The following is a 23,495-nucleotide window of genomic DNA, read 5'->3' on the forward strand; positions in this document are numbered from 1 at the left end:
AAACTCCCATTCTTGTGTGAGAGACAGTGTGTACATATAAAGGCATGTGCAGAAAAAATATGCACAATTAATCCAGGGCAGTAAAATAGAACATGGTTATGGAGGGAAGGTTGTGGGAGGGTCAGGAAGGGGTTCTTGTAGCAGGTGATGCTTGACCTGAGTCTTAAAAAAGGAGAGGGAGTCTATGAGGTGGAAGTGAGAAAGGGAATGTCTTACTTCCTAGCTGTTGTGTGACCCTGGGTAGGTCCCTTTACCTCTCTGTCTCAGTTTCCTCATCTGTAAAATGGGGGTAGCGATTACATCAATCTGCTAGGATTGTGAGGGTAATGTTTATAAAGTGCTTTTGCAAACCGTAAAGTGTGGCATAAAATTATTGTTATTGAAACAGAACAGAGAAGAAGGTCACATCTCAGAGGGAAAAAGTGGGAGTAAATGTATAGTGAGGCTGAAAGACAGGTTGGGGGCCAAGTTGTGAAGGGGATTCCAAAGAAGTTTCTGTTTGATCCCGGAGACACTTAGAAACCTTGGGAGTCTAGGAGGGGAGTCACATGGTTAGGTATGCCCTTTGGCAAGCTGAGTGGAGAATGGATTAGAAAGGGGAGAGGCTGGAGGCAGGGAGACCAATGAGGAAGACGGTGCTATGTGTTTGCTCATTCATGGTACTGAGTCATGCTTCTCATTTTAGAGCTAAATGGAGATGAAAATGGCAATGTTTGATGTGTATATGGCCTCAGAGGCCTCTTGTGATAACTATAAAGTCCTCCCTGCCCCCACCCTGCACATTCTGGGGCCTGACAGGTGAGGAACTACTGGAGAGAGTGATCTCTGTAAGGCCCCTTCCAACATCAGATCCCATGAGAAAATCTCTCTCTCTCTCTCTCTCTCTCTCTCTCTCTCTCTCTCTCCCTCCCCCTCCCCCTCCCTCCCTCTCTCCCTCCCCTCTATGTGTTCTGTCTCACTATGTGTGTCTCTCTCTGGCTCTCTGTCTGTCTCTGTATCTCTGTGGCGCATACACACACACACACACATACACACACACATGTTATTTCCCTCACCTTGCCAGGCAGCTCATAAGGATGATTCACCAGGCTCCAGGGCCTTTCCTAGGTAAAGACTCTTCTCTGTTGCACAGTAACCCACAACAATCAAGGTCTGATGATGGAAAGGGGAAAGCCCCTTCTTGGGCTCTGTAGGAAGGAGCCCTCAGGCCAGGAAGCATGGTTTTGGGGCCTCACCACTCAGTAAAGAATATAACTGCACATTTCCTTGGCTCAGGGCACCAAATCGCCTACTTAGCACTGAACAAAAAGGACCTTGGGTCGTCTAGTCAAACTCCTTTAATTTACAGATGAAGAAACTGAGGCACCTATCTGAGAAGTGAAGTCATACAAATAGTAAGCGTATGAGCCAGGACTGGAACCCAGGCCCTCTGATTCCAAGTCCAAGGTTCTCTATCCACTGGACCATCCTGCCTCAGGTTTCCAAAACCCCTAAGAAAGGACCTGGAAAAGATATTTAAATCCCAGGGTCCTGGAGCCAAAAACCTCAGAAAGGGAACCAGCCTTATGGTTAACCGTTCCGGTGGCCTGCCTATGATGCCAGCAGGCAATATAGTAAAGTTGATTGGGAGGGTCTGAGCTTCTTGAGAGCAGAGATTGGTAGGACTCTCTAGCCCTAACGCCCCCCCCCCCCCCCCAGCCAGGAATACAGTTAGTGATTAATAAATGCTTGTAGATTGGTTGGTTCCGGCCTCACTCTTCTCTTTGCCATCTACATGATATCAAGAAGCAGTGAAATAATCCTGGCTCAGAGACTTAGGTTCTCTAATACTTGCTTACTCCCTGTATGACCTTGGGAAGGTTATTTAACCTCCTTGGGTCTCAGTTTCCTCATCTGTAAAATGAGAGAGTTGGAACAGATCAAAGCATACTATTTTCTCTTTCTCATCATTGTCCATTCTGTTATGATTCTTCTTTCACAACATGAATAATGTGGAAATATAAAGAGTGAGAGAGAGAGAGAGTGTGTGTGTGTGTGCGCGCGTATGTGTTTGAAGGGACAAAGGTCCCTTCCAGTTCTAGAGATGGGACCCTGTGATCATTTTGTCTATCTGAGCCTCAGTTTCCTTATATGTAAAATGGGAAAAATGATACTTGACCTGCCTCCCTCCTAGGTTTGTCATGAGAAAGGTGTTTGTCTTTTATTATTAACACGGGCTTCACAGCATCCATGTCACCATCCCTCTCCCCTGCCCCACCCCAACCCTGGGTGACAGAGATCTGACTCCTTCAAAGCCTTTATCTTCCTATAGGAAGATTATCTTAAATCCACAGAGGAAAGGCCAAAATCAGAACTTGTTCTGTTATGAAAATAGATTCTGTGTAGACATATACAAAGGGTATAGACTAAAGTCATGTGCTCAGGGCCTTGGTCCCTGCATCGTTATAGCCATAGAACTGGCTATAAATACTTTGGGGAGGGTCATCAACATTCTCCTTCAAAGGAGTCCCCATTGAAGAAGGTTGGAGGAAGCTGCCACAGAAAGCTATATTTAGATTCACATGACAACCCAGAGGTCACCCCTCCCCCTCCTCTCTGGCTCCCCAGTTGACCAGTGCTCCCCTCCCCCATACTGGTGAGCTGTGATTTCAGAGAGATGGTGCTGGGTAGCAGGAACATCACATGTTCACTTTTTTCCACCTGTGGCAGCATTGACCCCATTGTGCTGTATTCTGAGTTAGAGGATGGAAGAACACAGAAGTCTCCCTAAAAAGCATTCTTATGAACAAAGTGCCAAGCTCTGTTGTTTCTAGCAGTTGAAGGATTTGCCATTCTTTCATAGTCTTCTGAACTTGGTGCCCTAAGCCAAAGGCCAAATTGGTCTAGTCTAGTTATGGCTCTGGTCTTTATCAACCTCAATTTCCTTAGTCCTAAGACTGCGATTGTTGCAAAGTTACTGAGAGCATTAAATGACAGTGTAGCCAAGATGCCCTGTAACTATGGTGCTATTAGTGTATCCAGAGTTGGGGAACCTGCAGCTTCAAGGGCACATGTGGCCCTCTAGGTCCTCAAGTGCAGCCCTTTGACTGAATCCAAATTTCACAGAACCAATTTCCTTCATAAAAGTATTTGTTCTGTAAAACTTAGACTCAGGCAAAAGACTGCACCCAAGGACCTAGAAAGCCACATGCAGTCTCAAGGCCATGGGCTACATATAAACTTCTATTCTTTGCTCATCAGAATGGGAGAATTTGAACTGAAGTTAACTTTAATTTTTACTGAAATTAATGAATTAATGAATTTAACTGAAATGGCTGTGAAGATAGACATAATTAAGGGAACGACCGTAATAACTCCTATTCATGCATTGCTTTACAGTTTTCAAAGCAAGGATGATGGCTTTCCCTTTTTCTTTTGCCTTGGAAATGGTAGAAAGCAATGTTCTTCCTAGGGCAGCTAGGCGCAATGGATGGAGTCGTGGTCAGGAGGACCTGAGTTCAAATTTGACTTCACACACTTACTAGCCGTGTGTGAAAAGCAATAAGTAAACCTCAAATATAACTATTACAGGGCAGCTTGGAAGTGCAGTGGATGGAGTGCTGGCCCTAGAGTCAGGAGCACCTGAGTTCATGTTTGGCCTCAGACATTTACTAGCTGTGGAACCCTGGGCAAGTCATTTCACTCTGTTTGCCTCAGTTTCCTCATCTGTAAAATGAACTAGAGAAGGAAACGGCAGACCTTTCCAGTGTCTTTGCCAAAAAAAACCCCAAATGGGGTCACAAAGAATAGGACACAACGGAAAACAACTGAATAACATATGTCTGTCCTGGGCCACCTCAAAGTTGGAGCTTTTTGGTGTCTGGTCCATGATTAAACCCACTATTTCTCCTTCTAATTTTCCTTGGGGGAGCCCCCAATTTCTCCATAAGCAAATAGGGCCAGGGAAATAGGTCAGATTTGGGATGGAGAAGGAAGACCTTACCAGAAAAAGAGCCCAGAATTTGGAGACAGGAGCCAGGTTTGAATCTTGCCCCTGACGCTTAGTCACTATATATAACCTTGAACAAGTGGCCTCTCTGAGCCTCCTTCCCCTCATCTGTAAAAAGAGAAGGGGGTTGGATTAGATTACTTCTGAGTTCCTCCCAGCTCTAAATATATGAATCTAAACTCGGCTGCTAATCGCGAATTTCCATTACAAATCCTTCCTATAACTCTTGACTTGCCATCATGTGTGAGTGATTCCAGTGGACCAGGAGGTGACAAAAGGGACCTAAATTGACATAAGCTCTTGGGACCAGGGAATGAAAGGGGAAAGAAGGGGAAAGGAGCAACAGCTTGGAGGGGGCAGAATTTGAGGTGAGGGAGAGAAACCTGAAGGAAGGAAAAGGGAGCTGGCCAGCCAGAGTGGCAGATAGATCTCCAATCCAACCATTGTATTCTCCAGGGCCCATGGCTTATTAAAATGTTTATCCTTTGAGGGTTTGGGGTATTTATGCTTTATTTTCCTGCCCTCCTGCTCCTTCCCTGGCTTTGGAGTGCCTGCGAGCATGTATAGGAGAAAACTATAGTTTGAAAATGTGAAAAAATAATGAAGTCAAGAAGAGGGGGAAAAGAGACTACTATCCTCAGATTTCAATTGTGAAATAACTTGAAATCCTCAGAATCTACCTGAGGAAGCACCATGCTAGACTCTGAGGGTTCAAAGATTAAAAATAAAACAGTCCCCTCCCTCAAGGGACCTTACATTCTGTGGGAATGTAGAGACTGAGACCCACAGAGGGGAAATCACTTCCCCAAGGTCTCACAGGCAGAAAGTGACAAAGTTGAGATTTGAACTCAGGTCCTCAGACTTCAAATCTAAGGGCTCCAAGGACTTCCTGGGTGGGAGAGGAAAGGGGAAGGAGGGAGGGAGGGAGGGAGGGAAGAGAGAGAGAGAGAGAGAGAGAGAGAGAGAGAGAGAGAGAGAGAGAGAGAGAATTTGACAAGTTCAATCTGAATAATTTCCTTTGCAAAGGTTGGATCCTCAACAACTATTGCCCTTTTCCCATGGACCCAAGAATCCAAAGGGTTGATTTGGAGTAAGGAAAAAAGGCTGGGCAGGGGAGGGTTGGGTGGACTTTGAAGAAATAGGTTCTTCCTATCTCTCAAACTCTGTGCTCCAGGAACTTCAGATCAGCTGCTACAGTTAGGTTCAAAAGGACTTCTCCTTCCTCTGATCCCTCCTCCCTCTTTTTCCACCTCCTCCTCCTCTCCAGCCTCCAATTGTGAATTGTTCCCAGGAGGAAGTTAATTTGGCTTGGAGAGAGGGCACTGCTCCTCCCCCACCCCCACCCCGGAGGAGAAGCCCCTACAAAAGGAACTGGTTTCCTGGATCAGGGGAGACCTTATCCTGCCAAGTCATTGCAAGTGTTTATTTGAGAAAATCAGAATCAAATGGTCAGTGGTTTCTTCTAAGCCCCATAGTTAATGGGGGCTTCAGAACTCTCCAAGCCCCATCTCAAGCTCTCTCAAGTAGAGCACATGTGTTTATTTTTCCAGACAGACACTTATTTCTTCTTTTTGCCTTCGGAGAAAGAAGCAGGCGGGTTGAGAGGAGGGGGAAACACCAAGACAGCAGGGGCTCAGGTCTGAAAAAGTCCCTCTAGCATCAGAGATGTTGTTTATAGCAGGAGATGTGAGCTGGAACTGAGGCTGCCTCTCAGGCTCTGCTCCTGGGGAGGGGCCAAACTAGTCAGTCAGCAGACAGTCAGTCAGTTGGCACCTTTCGGGTGCCAGGTCCAGTGGGGGAAGCACTGTACAAGACCCCCTGGCCTCAAGGCACTTACAATTTGAGAGGAGAGAGGAGACAAGAACATAAGTAACCATCCTGCAAGGCCAACTGTGATCAGTACCAGGAGAGAGAAAGGAAGCCAAGTGCTGGGGGGAGCAGGGGGAGGGCCACAGCACATCTGGTTCCAAGGACTCAGGGAAGACTGCACAAAGGAGATAATAACTCTAAGTTTTCAAAGTAGGGATGGATGGCAGAGGACAGGGAGGCTTTTCTTTTGCCTTAGAAATATTAAAGGGCAGTGTCCCCTCTTGTGGCACTTTGATCTTGAGACCTTTTGGTGTCTGACTGTCCTCGATCCCTTCCCCGAAAGAAGAAATCATGAGATCAAAGGGCTGGAAAGGGCAGTGGAGATTTTACTGAGTGCCTCACCTCCCATCTAGTCTGTATGTAATATCTTTTTACCTGATGCCCCCCTCTCCTGGTTAGAATGGGTGCTCCTTCAAAGCAAGGACTCTTTGGACCTTTCTCTGTGTCCACAGAGCTTAACACGATGCGTGGCACGATAAGTAAATGCTTGTTGACTGACTTGGTAAACTAAATAGCAAACACCTCTGCAGAGTTCGAGCCACCAACTGTTAAATGTGCCATGGGAGTATTTACACCTGGGAAATCAGCAGACGCTGGAGATCAGGGCTTGATTTATTGTTTTGTCGATTGCCCAGACTTGAGAAAGTGATGGGGGAAATCTTAATGATGAAGATTAAACTTGAAAGGGTGTCATGCCTTTTGGGGGAGGCAGGAGTTAAACATTTACCTAGCATCCCCCTGCCTGTTATGTGATGTGTGATGTGATGTGATGTGAAGACAAAGGAGCACTAGATTTGCCTCCAAGAGATGGAAGTTGGAATCACACCTCTGATAATTACTACCTGAGGACTGAGCAAGTGTGTAACCTCTTTGTGTCCCAGTTGCATTTGCGGTAAAATGAGGACTCTGGGACCTCTGAGGTCTCAGGCTCTATAGCTGTGATATTATGCCTAAGATGCTGCTCTGTTGAGCCCATAATTATCGCTTCTCTCTCCAGCGCTCTTCTTTTTCCCTGTGCAGTGGGCATGGACACAAGGGGCCAAAAACTGAGTGATTGGTTGGCGTTGGGGATTGAAGAACTAAAACAGAAATGCACATACCCCCCCACCCCCACCTCCGAGAGGCAGTCCATGTGGCTTTAGGGACAGAGGGCAGCTGGAAGACCTGGGTTCAAATCCCCCCTCAGATACTTAAGTAGCTTCGTGACCCTGGGCAAGTCCCATTACCTTAGGCTTCTCATCTATAAAATGACAAGGTTGGGTTTGATGTCTTGTAAGGTCTTTTCTAAGTACTAAATTCACGATACTAGATTTGTTGATCACACTAAGGGTCTCCTAACTGGTGATGAACTCAGGTTAGAACATTGAAGCAATGTTCTCCGCTCTGGGAAATTAAGAGTGAAGGGTTCAAGTCCTGATTCCAATTTCCCTGCGGTGTGCTTGGACAGTCTGTCTTCTCTTCTTGCCCCTGCCCTTCCTCTGTAAAATGAAGGGGTTGTTCTACATGACTCCCAAGAGTCTTTCCTCCAGTTCTAAGATCTCTGTGATTGAGCTTTCTCACTCCCTGTGTTGGGAGTTGGTAGCTTGGGGTGAGGGAGTGTGGCCCATAGAAGCAGCAAAACCCTTCGATGTGTCCAGGCTGGCTCCTGAGTCAGATACCCCTTGGAGAGAGAGCATAGCTTTAGGATGGTGATCGTGAATCCCAGCCTGAAAGCTCTGGGGAGGAAGTAAAGCAGAGGCCTCATAGATAGGGAAGGGAGCACAAATGGAAAGAAAGAAAGCGTGACTGGGGATCACAGAGTGAGTGGTGGTGCTGCAGCAGACAGATTGCAAGAGTGTGAGAGAGGAGGAAAGTGCCCTCCAATGTCCAGTCCTTACCCAAGCAGCAATTCTCCCTGACTTCACCCTATTCACTTGAGACTGACTGAACTGAGTTCTTAGAGTCAGAAAGACATAGGTTCAGATTCTGCCATTGTGACCTCCTGGAGAGCAGGGTTTGTTTCTGCTGCTTTTAATAATAACAACAACAAACATCTGTATAACACTGTGTCAGCCACTGTGTGTACTAAGTGCTCTACAATTATTATCTCATTTATATAACCCTTGGAGGTGGGTGCTGTTATCCCCAACTTACAGATGAGGAAACTGAGGCAGACAGAGGCTTCAGTGACTTGCCCATGATCACACAGCTAGGAAGTGTGCAAGGCCTGGATTTTGCATTCATGACATCCTTATTCCAGGCCCAGAGCTCTATCCACTGTCCTACCAGCTCCCTCTCCTCAGGGGTATGTGTTAAGTGCCCATGTAAATGAAGGGAAAAGAAAATAGGCTTGTGGATTTAGAGCTAGAAGAGATCTCAGTGTCCATCCAGTCTAATTCTCTCATTTTATGGATGTGGAAACTGAGGCCCATGGAGGTAACATACCTAAGGTCATTCAGGTGAGAAGTGACAGGATTTGAACTCAAGTCCTGTGATCAGGGCCTGGGCTTTTTTTCCCATTGTAACAATGAACAATTGAATCTCTGTTTCCATGCCTTTCATAGTGCTGGTGGGCAAATCACGAGCCAACCCTTATAAAATTGCTCTCCGTTTGTCCACAGGACGTTTATAGCCCTGTGGGGAATTTGCTTTTTAATGAGTCTAATTTGAGACCGAAAGTAGGAGTTTGTAAAACCAACCTCGAGGGACTTGGGGCCCAAGCCGTGTGCCACTGTTAAGTATACAGGATCACATCAGGCTCTTGAGGGGGAGCTGGGGGAGGGAGGGATTTCCATGCACCCAAAGGAGTTGCAGAGGAAACCACAAAGTGTTGACCCTAGAGTCTGGCATTCCTAGAAGGGTCATTGAGCCTTGATCTATGAGAAAGTCAAGCTTCTTCATCATATTTGATTTCCAGGCCAGAGGGTACCTATAGAATCTAGCTTCTTTGGGAATCTAGTTTTCCTAGCTAGAAAGAAATCTCCCTGCCTACCCTCCCCCAGTTCCTTGAAGCTGAAAAAAGCCGGTTGTGCATTCAGTTCTATTCCATTGTCCTCTCTCACCCTCTGAAAAAACTGCCTGAATGCCTCTAGTCAGCCCCTAGCCACGTGAGCAGAGGGCTGGTGTTAGGTTGGAGCTGGCCCCTGGGCAGCCAGCCCTCTGCTGTCAGCAACTGAGTCTGGGAACTGGAGTCATAAAAGCACCAATGGGAGCCATCCAGAATTTGGGAGAAGGAGGGGGGAAAAGACTCAAGGACATCCAAAGTCATGAACTCTTCTCTAAAGGCAGCACAACCTGGACAAGTAACTCAGTCAAACTGTCTTAGACCTGGTTTTCCCATTAAAGCCACTATGGAAAATAATGGTGTCTATCTGGAGGCCCAGTAAGGGTCAGAGTAACCTCCCTCTGAAAGGTCCAAGATGAAAGGAGGTGATCATCTTCCAGAGATATTCCAGGAAACCCTAGGGCGAGGACCATCCTAGGTGCCCAGCCACAATCATACAGAATTGGTCTAGGTTAGCAGCTGTTTCCAACTGTAAGATTTTATCAGGAGGTTCCCTTCACTGAGAGTCGAAAGAAACTCCAGAGACTTTTAGTTTATCTACCTCCCTATAGAGATGTGGAATCTAAGGTCCCAAGAGGTCTATTGCTCAAGGTTACATAACAGTAGAATCTCCTTCTCCTTTTGACATGAGGGGACAGTCCTGTAAAACAAGAAGAGGCAGCTGAAGTTTGTCTGGCTTGAAATTTACCATAATTCATGTTTCTCTGGCATTTCAAGGGTTACCAAGCTGTCTTCCTCACAACAATCTCAAAAGGGATGCAGGGAAAGCATCGTTATCTCACATTTTGCAGATGTTGTTGGTACTTAAAATCTGGGCAAGGAGATGGTGGGATTAGTTTCTGGGAGGGCTTCTGAGAGCTCTTTCCAGTGAGGGGGGCATCCTGTGTCATAGAAATTGGGGCTCTCTAGAATGAGGGTTCAGCTACTGAAATAACCACTGACCTCTGTTCCCTCCTGTGTTCTGACGTAACCTTCCTGGGGAGAAGCAGTCGCCCAAGCCTGGCAAGGCCTGGCGAGGTCATAGAGTGTTCCCTTTCCATGGAGTCTATGTGATCCCTTTGGAATCTTGTAATGGGAATTCTGTGAGTGAAAGGAATCGTTCCTGAGATGCTTAACAATTAGTTTTTCCATTTGTAGATGGTAACACCCAACAAAAGTCTTCCCTTAAGTCACAGAGAATTGCTTCAAAAATCTTCCCCCTCCCCTTCTTATAAAACTTTCTATAACACCCTGTCCATAAGGCCCAAAGTGAAGGAAAAATGAGCTAGGAAACCTGATAGCACTTCCTAAGAAAATAGATGCTCCCCTCCCCCAAATTCAAGTCACTGATTAACCAATAAGATGGAGTCTTCTATGTTTGTATAATGAAGAGTGTTGTGGTGGTAATAGCTTCGGTTGTTTTAGTCATTTTTCGGTCATGTTCAATTGTTCCTGACCCCATTTGGAATTTTCGTGGCAGAGATACTGGAGTGATTTGCCATTTCCTTCTCCAGCTCATTTTTCAGATGAGAAACTGAGGCAAACAGGGTTAAGTGACTTTCCCAGGGTCATACAGCTAATAAATGTTTGAGGCTGGATTTGAACTCAAGTCTTCCTGACTCCGGATCCGGCATTCTGTGCAGCTGCTGCCCAGTGGCTTGTAAGATCATAGATTTAGAGGAGAAAGGCCCTCAGGGGTCATCTAATCCACCCCCTTTTTAGTTAAGGAAACTGAGGTTTAGAGATGTTAGAGGATTGCCTGAAGTCGTGGTTTTTAGTCGGGATCCCAGACTACAGCACTGTACCACATCTTCTCTTCTCTTTGTATATGGAGATTTCCGCAGAAGGAGGCCTCTATATTGATTAAATCACAGGCCTGGGCCCTTTCTTTATCCATGGTGGCCATGGTTGCTCTCTCCCGATGCCCAAAAAGAAGCATTTCTCCCCTGCTACCAGTAGTGCTAGCATCCTAATCTCCATCTTACAGATAAGGAAACTGAGGCTCAGAGTCCCAACTCTAATCCATGTCTTTTGACTCCAAGTCTAGTGCTTATGAAAACCATTCTATACTTTGTATAAAACTTGAGGCAAGGAAGAAAAGGGAAGAAAAGAATGGGAGGGGAAAAGGGTGGAGAGAGAAAAGAAAAGAGAGAGAAACACACAGGGAGAGGGAGAAAGGGAGGGAGGGGAGAGAGAGAAAGAGAGAGAGAGATGATATTCTTCAGAAGATCTGAGTTCAAGTCTATGTCTTAGTGTCACCTTAAGTAAGTGGCCTATTTTTTCACAGTTCTAACATTCTGGAAGCTAATGGCCTCATCAAGGTCCAAACTGTTGGCCAACAGATTGGGACAAACAATGTAACCTCCTTGTGGGCAGAGATTGTTCCATTTTTGTTGTGTCCCTGGTGCCTAGCACAGTACCTGGAACGTAGTAGGTACTTAATAAATTTTTGATTGATTAGCCCTGCTGATTATTTCCTGTAACACTCCCCCCAACCCCAGGAAAACAACCCAAGACCGAATTCCACATGATACAGGTCACACCAGAGTGTGAGACTCCAGTGGAGGACGTTGCTTACTAGCATCCTATTAATAGATATCTTGGCCAACAGCTTTGGCTTGTCATGTTGGTAGTTTCCTCTGCCAACCTCTGATTCCTATTATGTTTATGGAGCTTGCTTCTACTTCTCCCGGCCCATTTCTCCCTCACTGGACCAAAGTCTCAGTCATGCTCTGCTCTCTCTCAGATATTTTCTTTCTTTTTTTTCTCTTCTCATTTGTCCCATGGTAGAATCTATTATTAACTGTAAATGCTGTTTTGATTTTGTTTGCCTCTTGCTAAAGAAGCTGGTGACTCTATAAGATTACGAATTCATTAATGAAACATCATGTATCTACCAGTTTCAATTCGGCAAGCACTTATTAATCCCTCCTACGTACCATGTACCATGACGCTGCGATAGGTATTGGGGGTACAAATGCACATCAAAAATAAGAAAACTCTTTCTGCCAATTCATTGTCTGGTAATGTGGTGATCTTTCTCTTTGCCACAACCAACCTTCTACATCTGCCCATGATCCCATGCCCTTCCATTTTCTCAAAAAGACCACAAGCTCAATTATCTCCTCTGTCTGTCAAATTTTCAACCTGTCCCTAGCTACTTGTTTTGTCCCTACTTCCTTAAAATATTCCCAAGTCTTCATCCTTAAAAAATCCCTCTCTGGACCCAACCATCTCCTCAAGTTATTGCCTACTCACTTATCTGACCACTCCTCAATCTCTTTTGCTGGTTCAACATCCAGGCCATTCCCCTTAACCGTGGGTGTTCCCCAAGGCTCTATCCTGCATCCCCACTAATCTTAACTCAAAACACACTCTCCTGATGAATTCATCTGCTTCATTCATTAGTGACCTTAATCATTATAATCGCCATGTGAGTAGAGATCATACCAGTGTTGTACTGTGTTGTATCACATTGTATTTCATTGTTTTATGCTGTCTATATTCCCAGTGCCTAACACATAGTAGGTGCTTGGGCTTGCAGATTGATGGATTGTTTTGCAATTGATAGTCTGAAAGAGTTGCCTGGGCTGTGAGGAGTTAAGTGATTTTCCTGGGATCACAATATGCCAGAAATGAGTCCTGAACCCAAGTCTTCTCTACTCTGGCCAGCTCTCTCCTAGAGCATGCTGCCTTTCCCCATTTTATAGATGAGGATACTGAAGATCAAAACAACTGTATAACTTGCCCCTGGTTATATAGCAAGTGAATGTTGGAGGCAGAATCCAAGCCCAACCCTTTTGAATTCCAAGGCCGATATTGTGTCCACCACGTCATGCTCTTACTGGGTCAAAATTTAGGCCAGGAGACTCACCTCTTCATCAGAGAGAAGGGCACAGAGTTACAAAGGTGGGGCTGGAGGTTGTGTGGGAGCTCAGGAAGATGGTCTTCAAAGCTGCTCAGCCAGCATGGAGGACACAAACTCTGACAGTGTCCCACCCCCTCATGGGCAGCCCTTGGGGCTGGGGGAGAGGTTAGGAGAATCATGTGATTTCTCAGAGCCCATGCCCAGGCCAGGAGGGAAGCTTTGGCTCCATCCCTCCTGGCACGAAGTGTGCATTCGGAATGAACAGTCTCCCCGTGTAAGCCTCTCTTGCTCCCATGGCCTCAATGAGGCCAAGTGATCTCATTGCTTGTATCAGACAACACAGGGGTGCCGGAAGTCCCCGCTATGACTGTTCACCTGAATCAGCCTTGAGTCACCATCACATTGGGCTGATACAAGGGGGACCCCGGATTCAGAGGGCTGGCTCCTGGCCCAGCCAAGACTGCATCTCTGCGTCAGCAAAAAAGAGAAAATAAAGTCAGCATGTTGACGCTCCCTTTGGCTTTTAAGGGAAAATCTCCATTGCATTATCTGCTTGGAAAGCAGCCAGGCATTCCCTTATTTCAGTGTCATCACTGCAGTATTTTAAGTCTTTTCAGAGCTGAGAGTGAGCCGCTGACTGTCAGAGGAGGCCTCGGCCATAGGGTTTTAGCTCATCTTGGTCCCTGTAGTTTTAGTCACTCTTCATTTGTCGACTTAAAATAAACATCATCCTTCCTGACATGATGCCATCTTTCACAGACGAAGAAAGCTCTCCTAAACCGTCTTCTGTGGGAAGGAAGTTCCAAGTTGTTTTTCCATTAGTGGGAGTTGAGTTCCACTCAACCCGATTCTTGAACCATCTGAGCCTGTTGCACCTTACAAGGGTTTTAGATGCCAAATGGAGGATTTAGGGCTTGATCATAAAGGTAATAGGGAACCACTGGAGTTTATTTGGTGGGTGGGGGAAAATCTTTAGGAAAATCACTTTGACAGCTGAATGAATGGAGGATGGATTGGAGTGGGGAGAGACTTGTGGCAGGCAGACCCACCATCTGCTGTTATAATAATCAAGATGTGAGGTGATGAAGACCTATACCAGTGCGGTGTCTGTGTCAGAGGAGAAAAGAGGGCATGGTCAAGAGATGTTGTAAAAGTGAAATCAATAGGCCTTGGCAATAGCTTGGAAATGGTGTGGGAGGGTGTGCAGAGACAGTGGGAGTCCAGAGTGACACTTGGGTTGTGAGCCTGAGGGTCTGGGAGGATAGTGATGCCTTCAACCATAATATAAAAGTTAGTAAAAGGGGGGAAAGTCCAAAAGAAAAAATCTAATAGTAAGCTCCTGCCTCCAGCACGTGCCAGCTGGGTGAGCCCCAAGCACCTTCACTTCCCTTTTCAGTGTTCTAGGTAACTCTCTGAGTTATGAAGAAAGTGCCAGCCTGCATCCTTAGATGGAATTTCTTCCTCTGGTTTTGTGGGAAAAGATTTTCCAATCTACAAAATACTATAAAATCTAAGCTACCATTCATATCATCATCATTGTTAAAAAATTGTATGATTATTATCATTCTCATTAATTTGGTCCTTGTATGTACAAGTATGCATAAGTTAAACTGTATATAGGATTACCAAGGGAACAGCTATATTGAAATAAAGATGCAATTTTCTTTCCAACTGAAGTTCCGCAGACCCCCCTCCCTCAAAAATCTGTCCATAGATATGGCCCCCAGGTAAAGAACCCCTCATCTAGACCAGTCTCTTTGTTTTACAGATGAGAAAATTGGGGGCTGCAAGGCAAGGAGACTCATTTAAGGTCACACAGATAGTAAATGCCATTCCTCTCCCTCCAAATCCAGGACCTATTTCTTCTGTACCAGTTGGTGTCCTTTCTGTTCTCCAGGCCTTTCTCTAATGTCGTATCTTGGAAAAGAGGCCACCCAGGACCTCTTAAATTCTAAATAACAAGGGATCTTTTTCAAAGGGAAGGAGTGAAGGGGTCCAAGCCCTCACCTACCCGACCACACAGCCCAATGTGGAGACTGTTCCTTCTGCTTTCCAAAGTTCACCTTTAGGTTTAATTTCCTGAAATTGATCTGGTTTGGTTCCCCTGACTTTATTTTAGTATTGCTCAGAGGGGTAATGACTGAGAACAGACTCCATTTTATTAGTTTTCAGTTTAAAAAAGCAGGGAGGCGAATTTAACCAACAACATATGACCGCTGCCACCTTGGCTCTTCCCAATTCCCACCAGCTGACTGCTGGGCTAGCAGTAAAAGTGATATTTGCTCTAAATTAAACATCTTGCAAAAATACAACTTCTCCCTCCATCAAAAAGTGTGCGTTGTGTTAGAAAAAAGGCACGATTTCCTAGGAAGAATTCCAAGACCATCTTCCTTCAATTGTAAATGATCTATCATGGATTTAGAGCTGTAAAAGACCCTGGAAGTCATCCAGTCCAGTCCCTTCATTTTACATATAAGAAAACTGAGGCACAGATATAAATAGATACATGATGAATAAATAAGGTGACTTGCCCCATGTCACAAAGGTAAACCTTAAACTTCTGATTTCAAATCCAACCTTCTTTCCACAGACTCTCAGCTGGTTATCATTTCCAGAGAGCCTATCCTTCTCTTGGGGTTCACCTTCGTGTTTGGGAGTCCCCGTGGACAAATTAAATTCTGTGGCTTTTAGCACAAGCAGGGAGGGACAATGGCAGCTTTGTAGGAAAAGGGGACCGAGCATCAGCCTCCCCCTCATCCCCCAAAATCCAGCCAGAAGAAGGTAGTTTACAGACTTGGGAAGAGAAATGCAACTTGGATACAACATTAATGCTATTTCCTTTCTATCCAACAAGAAATCTGAGATGCTGGTCTCCAAACAAAGTGCCTGTCGCCCTCCTCTCCCTTTGATCTCCCTTCTCCTTCTGTGGCAGATTCCTGTAGTGATAAATGCTCATTATTGCTTTACTGTGTAATGGTGATCACTTCCGGCACTCTGCGATTGAATTACCCCAGCAGCCCCATTGTAGGCATTCTGGGATCTCAGCTGAAGCCTGTTGCACAAACAGAAAGTTGATGGGTTTGTATTGCTTTCAGTCCCACCTTGGATGTTCATTACCTGTGTGACCTTCACTGAACCTCAGTTTCCTCATCAGTAAAAAGAAGTTGTTGGATTAGATATCCTTTCAACTCAAGATCTGTGGTCCTATGACTATCTTACAAGAATGCACAGAGTTTTGGCAGTGGCCAAGAATTGGAAATTGAGGGGATGCCCATCACCTGGGGAAGGGCTGAACCAAGTTGTGGCATGTGAATGTACTGTGATATTATTGTGCTTTAAGAAATGATGAGCAGGCAGATTTCAGAAAAACCTGGAAAGATTTACATGAACTGATGCTGAGTGAAGTGAGCAGAACAAGGAGAACATTGTAACAGTAACAGCAACATTGTAACAGTAACAGCCACATTGTGCAGTGATTAACTATGATAGACTTGGCTCTTCTCAGCAATGCAATGATCCAAGACAGTTCCAAAAGACTCATGATAGAAAATGCTGTCCACCTCCAGAGAAAGAGCTACAGAGTCTGAATGCAGATGGAAGCAGACTATCTTTTCTCTTTTTTTTCTTTCTTGTGGTTTTTCCCTTTTGTTCTGGTCTTTTAAATCATGACTAATGTGAAAATACACTTAATATGGTTACATGCATAGCCTATTTCATATTGCTTGCTGTCTTTGAGAGTGGGGTAAGGAGAGAGGAAGGAAGAAAAAATCTGGAACTCAAAATCTTACAAAAATGAATGTCAAAAACTATCTTTACATATAATTGAAAAAAATAAAATGCTGTTAAGTGGGGGAGAGGGGAAAGAATGCACAAAGGAGATGAAAAGTATAGTAATTTACTCCATCATCACATATGGCAACCGATGTATGATGTAGTAGTAAAGCCTCAGGCAGCTACCTGAGACCACAAGTATATGAAGTGACTTGTCCAGGGTCACACAGCTAGCAAATGTCAGGCTGAATTTGAATCCAGCTCCTTTGATTCAAACCCAGTGCCCTTTCCATTGTACTTCACTTCAGCCTTCATCATTGACTCATACGCAGCCAGGCATATTTTTGCCAAACTTCCTGTTTTTCTTTTTCTCTCTTTTCTTCACCCTCCTCCTCAAAAAGAAATCTCTGTTGGGCTTAGATTGGCAGGAGAAAGTTAAACTGATGGAATTTCTTCTAAATCTGTGATATCCTTAAACTCTGACCTGGGTGTCGTAGGAAAAAGTCACTCTTTGGTGTATGGCCAATGTACAAAGAAAAAAGCACCTACTATAAAACCCCAGTTCTGAGAATGGAAACATTTGCACCCTGTTTTTAAAAGAAAAAATAAAAGGGATTAGATTACATGAACTATTTGGAAACCATTTAGTGGGGCAGTATAATTTTTATTTTCAGAAGCTTATGGACCTACCCTACCCCAGAATCCTGCACCTAAGAAAACAGGTGGGGGAAGGGAATCCCAGACAAATTTCTTCTAAAGGGAAATAAGAGTAATTGCCTGTGTGCCCAGCTATAACTTCAGAGGCACCAGGTAAGATGAGCTACTTTTGCTGCCCTTGACCATGGTGGAAGGAGGGGTGGGGTGGGGGGGAGGCGGTGAGGGATTTAAGCAAAAAGTAGCTTCCTAAATTAGGGGCAGCTACATGATGCAGTGGATAAAGCACCAAACCTAGAGTCAGGACGACCTGAGTTCAGATCTAGTCGCAGATACTTCCTAGTTGTGTGACCCTGGCCAAGTCACTTCACCCTGTTTGCCTCAGTTTCCTCATCTGTCAAATGAGCTGGAGAAGGAAACAGCAAACCACTCCAGCATCTTTGCCAAGAAACCTCCAAATGGGGTCACTGAGAGTCAGACATGGCTGAAATGACTGAAAAACAAAAAGATCCATCACCCCTCACCTTCCTTCTCAGGCTTATCCCTCTATCAACTAACCAGTCAATCTGTCACTAACTGTTTGTTAGATTTTATGTGCCAGACATTGTTCTAGGTGGTGGGGATACAAAGACAAAGAATGAAATAATAATTAATTATGCTATGTTCATAATAACACTAACAAGAATAATTGATTTATTTAGGTACATGTATTTTTTCTTGATTTTTTGGTAGGTACACTGAATATCTTTGTGGCCTTGAGCAAGTCACTTGACTCAGTTTCCCCATCTGTAAAATGAAGGGTTTAGCCTGATAGCCTCAGAGGTTCCTTTCAGTTCAAAATCTGTGATCCCCAGAGCAATAATAACCTGCATACAGAAGCAATATGGAAATATTAATAACATAAATAAAAGAATTAAACTTCAATTTGTAAGCTCTTTCAGGCTGACAAAGTGCCTCCCGATCACCCTGTAAGGCAGATACCACAGGTCTCATCATCCCCATTTTTAATAAATAATGTGAAAGAGGAACATGAGCATGTTTTCCCTTCTATCGCTACTGGAATAAAATGGGATGTGAAGATTGACAAAATTTCTAGGGTAAATGATCTGGTTTGTTGTGCAAGGTGTCTGCTTCTGCAGGTGGCCTTTTCTGTGAGCCCTGTCTGGACAACCTGAGTTTTAGCAGGGGATGTTGAGATGATGTTCAAAGGTCCGTGGGCAGCTCTTTGCCGTCACCACGGAGGACCAGGGAGGACATGGGCTAATATTACATACAACAACAAGAAGAGATAGAGAGGAAGTGAAGGGAGTGTCCCTTAAGAACAGCTTTCTGATACCTTTTCATAATCATCTGCCACCAAGGGCTGGAGGAGGCTTGGGTCAATTAGTAACTGCTGTTGTCAGCGTTTTATAGTTCTCAGTTCAACTGATAAAAGAGGCCTGGAGTGGAGGTGCTACTGCCGTTGTCTTCGTTTTACAGAAGAAGAAATTAAGACTTGGGTCAAATGTTGATTTATGCCATCACCATTGTCTTCCTGACAGTATGAAGTGAGAGCCCTGTGGGAGAAGGGGTAGTGAGGGGAAGAATTACGAGCAGAGACGCCAGGTTTCTGTTTCTAGAGTCTGCTAGAATTCTGTCACTCTGTGAATCCTTTGACAAATCAGCTGAATTCCCCATTCCCCTGCTCTAAAGGCTGTAAATTTCCTGCACATTTCACCAGTGTTGTTGTTTAGGATTACACAGAAAAGAGATGGCGACAGGGTCTGTATGGAACAGCTTAGAGGTGTGTGGGGATTGCTTCCAGTGTGGTTGGACCGACTGTGAGTTTGAGTTTTCGGGTTTAGGAGCTAACCAGCATTGGGATTTGATTTTTGTTATTGTTTTTGTTTCTTTCAGTTTGTTTTAATTTTCCACTTCCTAATTATTCTGGTTACCCAGCTGTCTGTAAGAGCTTCTCTTTTAGGGAACAGCACTATAGAGCTCAAAACCCCTGGGGGACCAGAGCTAGCCCTTCTCTGAATGAAAGAGACTTCTAGGAAGTGCCTGATGTAATTCTTGGCCAAGTCTGAGCAGGATGTGAACAGATCTGTTTCAGGCAAAGGGGGGTGGGAGAAGAATAGCCTTGTACCCAGCCCCTGGCCCAACCAAGACAGGATTGGACCAACATACAATGGCAGAGCTGACGTGAAGTAAAGCAGGGAGATCTTGGCCAAGAGCAGGGCAGGATTGAGGCTGCACTTCCACAAAACCCTCAAAGTTGGGGAAACAAAAGTTCTACCAGGGGCTGTGTAGGAAGGTGACTCCTTGGGTGATAGTGGGAGGACGTGGTTATTTCAGAAGAGATAGGGAAGGACCTCAAGGTTCCCATAGAGTCAGGACTCGACCAGGAGGCTTGGGTATTTATCATAGCAGTGGTCCATTAAAATGTGTAGAATGCATTACTCAGAGGCATGGATTCTCTAGTAGTTCAAGAGAATTCTGGATGTCATTGGTGGTACTCACAGTTTTGTCCCAGTCCTGAAATTTCCAAAGCCATCTTGGCAATATTCCAAGAAATCCAGGAAATCTCTGGCTCTCTCAAAAAGTGGTGTGGATTTTTTAAAAAAATAGCTGCAGTGAATTTTTCTTTTGAAATAATAATGTACCTTCTCGCTCCTTGGGACAGAAGAGTGGAGGCATGGATTGTACAGAAGGGGAAGATGGCACCCTAAGTTTAGGAGACTCTATTCAAGAAATCTTGTGTCCATAGCTCTTAAGCATCCACTGGTCACCTTAATCCAGACTCAGTTTACATTTTCAAAACTTAGTAAGGCACTACACTGGATGCCTGAGGATAAGTGACCCTCGGGCAGCACTGGTACAGCTCGGGGTCATCCAAATAAAAATCAGAAATGCCCAGTTGCCTTTTTCCAAAGGCCTTTTGTAGTGTTGAGCTTCTCCCTTCCTGGTATAGAGAGGAGGAGAGCAGGAGGTTTAGGAAATTCTGCAGACGTGAAGGAAAATGACCCTTTGGGGTTTATGGGGTGGAAGCTAATGTCTGCTTCTACTTATATCGCCAAGTGGAAGTGCTGCAATTCATTGCATAGTTCCCAAAGAGGGGGCTCTATAAGTGTCAGTCAGTCAGTCAGCAAGTATTTATTGAACCTCAACTCTGCCAGCTGCTAAGGATACAAATAGAAACGATGAAACCATCTCTCCTTGCAATGAGCTTACGGTGTCATCTTATGGGGAGACAACAGGTGCATATAAAAGTATGTTGGTTAAATGTGTCAGCCCCCTAGTTTTTGGCCTTATTCACTTCAGGAAACCTTTATGAAGCACCTACCGTATGCCGGGTGCTATGCTAGATCTTAGAGATATGATAAACTAATAAACTAATGAGAACGCATTTACTAAATGCCTCTGCACTGGGCACAGTGCTTCTACGGGGAGGGAGCAACATGTCAAAAGAAAACATAGTGTGAACAGCAGCAACAGAAGGATCAGGAAAGGCCCCTTGTGGAAAGTGGCCATCGAGGTGAGTCGTGATTAGGTGGTGAAGTAGGTGGAGTCCTGGCCCTGGAGCCAGGAGGATCTGAGTTCAAATGCAGACACTTGACACTTACTAGCTGTGTGACCCTGGGCAAGTCACTCAACCCCAATTGCCTAAAAAAATAAATTATAATAAAAAGAAAGAAGATGAAAGTGAGCAGGAAGAGTATTTTAGGGGAAGGGACAGATACGAAATAGAATGGCAGGTATGGAGAATAGCGAATAGCCCCCCTCGGTATTCTGCCCTAATCAGGCCACACCTGAAGGGTTGTACCCAGTTCTGAACACTCCCCTTTCCCATTAGACCACAAACTCGAACATAGGGACCATGGTTTTGCCTGTGTATCACTAGTGCCTGGCCCATAGTAAGCACTTAAATACTTATGGATGGATGGATGGGTGGATGGATGGATGGATGGATGGATGGATGGATGGATGGCAAAATTTCTAGGGTAAATTACCTAGTTTGTTGTGCAAGGTCTGTTTTACAGGTGACCTTTTCTGTGAGCCCTGTCTGGACAAACTGAGCTTTAGCTGGGGATGTTGAGATGATGTTCAAAGGACCATGGGCAGACATAAGACTTGTCTTCAGATATTTAACAGGCTGTCACATGGAAGAGGCATTAGACCCACTCTGCTCATCACCATTGGACAGAATTAGGAACAATGGTTGGAAATTGAAATGAAGCATATTTAAAGGGAGGGTGAGTCAATAGTTACCACCATCCCAACGTGGACTGGACAGCTTTGGGGAGTAATGAGTTTCCTCCCATTAAATAGAGGCTGGATGACTGTCAGGTACATCACTGAGGAGATTTATCAAGGTGTGTGCTCATGGAAGTCTCATTGGGCACTGAGATGCTGTACCTTGGGTTCTTGGCTCCCTGTCCCTTTTCTGCCCCCCAGTTTGTAACCATCCTACTTTATTTCTTCCCTAGGTGTCCTCTCCCTTCCTGCATACTTCAGCCCTTACAATGATGGCTCCATGGGCAATGATGAGCGAGCTGATGCCTATGCCCAGCTGGAGCTCCGGACGTTAGAGCAATCCTTGCTGGCCACCTGTGTTGGGAGCATCTCTGAACTGAGTGAGTTTCACATTTCCTGGTGGGCATGACTGTAAGGGGGAGAAGGACAGAAGCTAGAAAATTATCTTCTTTTTCTCTTTCTCTTCCTCTTCCTCCTCTACTTCCCCCTGGCCTAAGGAATGTTTCCTGAATCATCACCATTCCAGCAGCAAAGCCAAGACAGTGAGGATCTGAGGGGCAATGAGCTTCAGAAGTCCCAACATAGCTCTCATTTATCCTTGTCCCACTTAATTGAGAAATGTCTGTGTCTAAATTGCCTCTCCCATCTCTGTATGAATTCACCCCAATAATATCATTAGGGCCCCAGTAAGTAGCAGATGTGTGTGCTCAGGGCACGAAGAAGTAATCAGCCAAGCAGTATTGAGGCAGGACCTTCCCATTATGCTCTCCATCAAGTTGGCCTACTGGTCTACGAGCCCGTGATGGATTCCTGGTCTTTTGCTGTGAATAACTGAACTTTGTGGTTTCTTCAGTGCTTGACTTTCCTCTCTTCTACTCTCCTTTCTTCCTCTTCTTTCTTTCTCCTCTTCTCTCTGTCTGTCTCTGTCTCTGTCTCTCTCTGTTTCTCTCCCTCTCTCCTTCCCTAAGAAGAAAAAAAGCGCTTCATTCAAGGTCATATGCTACAAACTAATGGAAAGTCTGGAGCAAAACTCAGATCTCCAAGCTCCAATAGCCCTGGCTGTGATAAAGAATAGGAGGAAAAGGGCCCAGCAGGTTATGGAGTCTCCAGGGATGGGATTCTAGCAAGGAATTTCTTTTCCATCTCAACCTTTGTCAACAACAAATATTTACCCACCAGTGGCGCCACGAATCCCAGGCCACAGCCTGTCTGGGAGTTCTTGGTGATGGGCTGTGGCACTTGGTATTTATTGTCAAAAAGTGCTAGATAATGCTCACTCACATTTAGATTGTTGTCTGTATCCAGCTCTCACATTCAGATGGCACTTGAGAGGCAGATACTCACAAGGGACAGCTGGATATATGTTTGTGCATAGTTGTTTCCCTAGCTGAACTGTGGGCTCCTTGAGGCAGGGACTGACTTCTGCCTCTTTTTGTATCCCCTGCCCTTAGCACAGTGCCTGCATGTAGCAGGTACTTAACTAACATTTATTGACAAAATGACATGCATTCGATCTGGCTTCTGTCTCCCACTAACCGTGTGACCCTGGATAACTCGTTTAACCGCCTGAGTCCCAGTTTCCTCATCTGTACTTACTTGTCTTTGAGAATCAGCTTTAAAGTCAGGAAGATCTGGGTTCAGGTTTCACCTCGGATGCATCACAGCTGTGTGACCGTGGGCAAGTAATTTAACCTCCCAGTTACCTCTGATCGATGCTATAAAACAGGAAGTCTCAGAGAAGGCATTGGTCTGCATCGGGAAGAGGAGTTCCTCACTCCTATCTCAGCTAAATCACAGAGCCAATCAAAGATAAAATAAAGGAATTGCTCACAGAATTGCTGTGAGAATCCGATGAGATCATATGTGGAAGCACTTTGAGAACCTGCGGGTGCCATCTAAATATTAGTTACTAATAATTATATTAATCAATTGTATTAAGGATGGATTATTAATACAACAAATATTTGCTGTTGTGATTATTATCACCGCATTTTGTGGGAACAGACTGAGTTGGCTGACTTTCCCCAGACCACACAGGGAAGTGTCCGAGTCCAGATGTGTGCCTGGGTCTTCTCATTGCAATCCCA

General features: G+C 44.9%; 1 protein-coding gene across 1 annotated transcript in view; it reads left to right on the top strand.

The window, feature by feature from the left end:
• Window positions 1-23,495, top strand: part of ABTB2 (ankyrin repeat and BTB domain containing 2) — a 189,402-nt gene that overhangs the window by 114,812 nt on the left and 51,095 nt on the right. The window contains exon 2 of the mRNA XM_072619189.1: window positions 21,642-21,788. Within this exon, the coding sequence (XP_072475290.1) occupies window positions 21,642-21,788 (147 nt within the window). The remainder of the gene's footprint in view (window positions 1-21,641; window positions 21,789-23,495) is intronic.

The sequence above is a fragment of the Notamacropus eugenii genome, chromosome 6 (assembly GCF_028372415.1).
Source record: "Notamacropus eugenii isolate mMacEug1 chromosome 6, mMacEug1.pri_v2, whole genome shotgun sequence".
Classification (NCBI taxonomy): Eukaryota; Metazoa; Chordata; class Mammalia; order Diprotodontia; family Macropodidae; genus Notamacropus; species Notamacropus eugenii.